The sequence below is a fragment of the Mus pahari genome, chromosome 8 (genome assembly GCF_900095145.1).
Source record: "Mus pahari chromosome 8, PAHARI_EIJ_v1.1, whole genome shotgun sequence".
NCBI classification, from domain to species: domain Eukaryota; kingdom Metazoa; phylum Chordata; class Mammalia; order Rodentia; family Muridae; genus Mus; species Mus pahari.
In genome coordinates this window covers 38,411,788-38,415,484 of record NC_034597.1, presented here as the reverse complement: position 1 = coordinate 38,415,484, position 3,697 = coordinate 38,411,788, and the positions used below count along the sequence as shown (strand labels likewise).

Sequence of the window (3,697 nt, the reverse complement as noted above, 5' to 3'; positions counted from 1 at the left end):
ACGAGGCTGCCACAAGAGGATTGGAACTCGAGGGAAATGGAGGCGACGTAGAAGCACTATCCATTAAAAGCTGATTTCAAGAACATTTATCTTTGATTTACACCTTCAGTTTGTTTGTTTGCTTTTTACTGATGTGGGGAGTGTTAGCTTGCTATGGGAGGTTTTTGCTCAACCCTCTCGGGTTATGGAGGTATAGCAATTATATCGCCAAACCAAGACAAAGTCGGGCAGAGGCGTTAAAAGATTTTCTTCGAAGCCGGATGTGGTGGCGCATGCCTTTAATCCCAGCACTCGGGAGGCAGAGGCAGGTGGATTTCTGAGTTCGAGGCCAGCCTGGTCTACAGAGTGAGTTCCAGGATAACCAGGGCTATACAGAGTAACCCTGTCTCGAGAAACCAAAAGAAAAAAAATTTTTTTTCTTCAAATTCCACAGCTTTTAAGGAGGAAGGTGAGTCAAACCTCAGTTAGTTTTGAGATCCAACTCTCTCGCAACCTTGCTCCGTGTATTTTTAACCCCAAATCTAAAAGTAACCTTAATGAATGAAATGAATTCCCTTGTTCTGTTCCCGCACCTTCACTGAGAATGCTTGGGCACTTATTACTATATTTTGCATAACGTAGAGGCTTCGTTTGGCTCCACTCCAAGGGTTGAACTGCGCAGCCGCCACGCAGCGTGGGAAGTAGGACACGAAGATCCCTCACATCCGCATCTGAGCTCCAGTCCCAACCTCTGGACCGCCCCCTTTCCCGCCCCGGCCTCTAGACCACGCCCAGGCCTCCAGGCCCCGCCTCCGAGCCCAGGATGCACCTGGATGAAAACAAAATCCCACGTGACTGGCCCTGAGCTCAGATCATCATGGCGTCTCCCAGTGGGAAGGGATCTTGGACGCCCGAGGCTCCTGGTTTTGGGCCGCGGGCGCTAGCACGGGACCTGGTGGATTCGGTGGACGACGCCGAGGGCCTTTACGTGGCTGTTGAGCGGTGTCCTCTGTGCAACACCACTCGCCGGCGGTTGACTTGCGCCAAGTGCGTCCAGAGCGGTGATTTCGTCTATTTCGACGGCCGCGACCGGGAGAGGTACGGCGGCCGCCACGGCCCTATTGTTTCTGCTTCTCCGATCTCTCCGGCCCAGCCACCAGAGGCTGGAGTCTGGACACCCTAGTCCGGGCCCAGGAGCCCTGCGAGTGTGGAAAAGAGAATGGAGCTGCTCTGCGCCGGCGCTTTGTTGCCAGTGGCAGGGTGGGGGTGGGTGCCAGGTGAACGTAGGTTGCTGTTCCCCATCACCCACCAGAGAGTTTCTCTACGGTCCTCTTGGCTACTTGGGGAAAAGGAAATACAGTCCCCCTGGAGACGTCTGTGTAGAGGAGTCTTAGTTCTCCCGTTCAGAAGCTTAGTTTTACCTTTTCCCTTCCTCAGACATAAATACGTTTTACAGAAGGACTCCTCAGAGAACTAAAGTGGCTAGGAGGGACTGAGCCTTGGCTGGCTGTGCCACAGGTGGACACAGCTCTTTGTGAATGAGGACGAGGACTAGGTCACTTCCTTCTGTAACCCCAAAGTTGATTTTGTCACTGGGGATATGGGACTGACTGTGTTTTTGAGTTGCAAGTCCTTAAAAGAACTGCGTTTAAGGAAATATTTTGGCTTTCTTTTGAATTAAGATAATTAGAAAAATGAATGCTTAGCTGAAGAATCTTTGTCTCATAACTTCTGTTTCAACAATAATAAAATAGGTAACTTTTTAGTATGTTTGTTTGAGACAGTGTCTCACAATGTAGCTCTCTCTGGGTGTCCTGGAACTCACTATATAAATTAGACTTGCCTGGAACTCGAAGAGATCCTTCTGCCTCTGCTTCCTGAGAGCTGGGAAAAGTGTGTGTGCTATTACGTCCGGATAAAACAATTTTTTTTAGTCCTAAAGTTGAAGCATTTATTCTTTTACAACAACCATGCAAGTTATTGCCAGCTGATTACTTGAGGAGACTTGTACATAGTAAATGCCTTGTCTCAAGGTCCCAAAAAGTTAAAACCCAGACACCCTGGACCCGTATACCTGCGCATTTAGCTGAGAGACTATGTAACATGTACATTTTGGGGGTGTTTTAGTTCCCATTATTCCTGTGAGCATGAATGGGGCTCATTTCTTTTGCTTCTGAAAATATTGATGTAACAACTTAAAAAGTTCATTGCTGTTTTATGGATCCACTTGATGATTTTAGTACGTTTATAGCTCTAAAAGTTAAACCAGTTTTGTTTTAAGAAAACCATTAGAGCCGCACACCTTTAATCCCAGCACTCGGGAGGCAGAGGCAGGCGGATTTCTGAGTTCGAGGCCAGCCTGGTCTACAAAGTGAGTTCCAGGACAGCCAGGGCTACACAGAGAAACCCTGTCTCGAAAAACCAAAAAAAAAAAAAAAAAAAAAAAAAAAAAAAAAAAAAAAAAAAAAAAAAAGAAAGAAAAGAAAAGAAAACCAATTAGGAGCTAGGAATGTCTCATTGTTGAGCCTTATGAAATATTTAGCTTCTATATTTTCCTATTTTTATTCTTGTAATTTCAATACCATCTAGATGATGAAGACTGCCACTCTTGAATATCCATCCCAGACGAGTATGCTATCCAGTATCTGTATTTGACTTTAACTCCCTTTGTCTCCTGTTTGTGATAGTAATCACTATTTTTTAATTTTTTAAAAAAAGATTTTTTATTTAATGTAAGTGAATACACTCTCACTCTCTTCAGACACAGAAGAGGGCATCAGATCCTCATTACAGATATTGTAAGCCACCATATGTTTGCTGGGAATTGAACTCAGGACCTCTGGAAGAGCAGTCAGTGCTCTTAACAGCTGAGCCATCTCTCAAGCCCTTAGTAATCACTATTTTAACATGGCAATCTGAACTCCTAGTTTTATATTAATAAATGTGTTTTTCACATCATCTCAGGACAGTAAATTGCAATACCCTCCTTTTTTTTTTTTTTTAAAGATTTATTTATTTATTATATGTAAGTACACTGTAGCTGTCTTCAGACACTCCAGAAGAGGGCGTCAGTTCTTGTTACGGATGGTTATGAACCATCATGTGGTTGCTGGGATTTGAACTCCGGACCTTTGGAAGAGCAGTCGGGTGCTCTTACCCACTGAGCCATCTCACCAGCCCGCAATACCCTCCTTTTATTCAGGCTAAAAAAAAACCCTTCTAGTCCTCAGTAAGCCACCAACAAATTCTATCTCTTCAAAGTTTTGCCTAAATCTGATCCTTTCATCATTATACAGTCTAATCCCCAAGAGAATTATTGCTTCCTATACCCTTCTTGTTAGTGTAATTAACATATTACAGAAGTAATGCCACTCAATTCTTCTGTTCATACTTTCTGATGGTTTTGTTTTACTCAAAGTGAAAGCTACAATCTTACTTTGTTTTGTTATTGTTTCTGCTTTGTTTGTTTTGACACAGGGTTTCTCTGTATAACATTCCTGGCTGTCATGGAACTCTCTTTGTAGACCAGGCTGGCCTGGAATTTAGATGCACCACCACACTCAGCCTTGATTTTTCAAGCCTGGGTTTCACTGTGTAGTCCGGACTGTCATGGAAGTCATTCTGGAAACTAGGCAGGCCTGAAACTCACTGAGATCGCCTGCCTCTGCCTCTCTGCCTCTCTGCCTCTGCCTCTGCCTCTGCCTCTCTGCCTCTCTGC

General features: G+C 44.6%; 1 protein-coding gene across 1 annotated transcript in view; it reads left to right on the top strand.

The window, feature by feature from the left end:
- The first annotated feature begins 828 nt into the window (after positions 1–828).
- The window catches only part of Atg14 (autophagy related 14), a 35,503-nt gene continuing 32,634 nt past the window's right edge, over positions 829–3,697 (top strand). Inside the window, exon 1 of the mRNA XM_021203460.1 lies at positions 829–1,077. Within this exon, the coding sequence (XP_021059119.1) occupies positions 857–1,077 (221 nt within the window). The 5' untranslated portion in view covers positions 829–856. The remainder of the gene's footprint in view (positions 1,078–3,697) is intronic.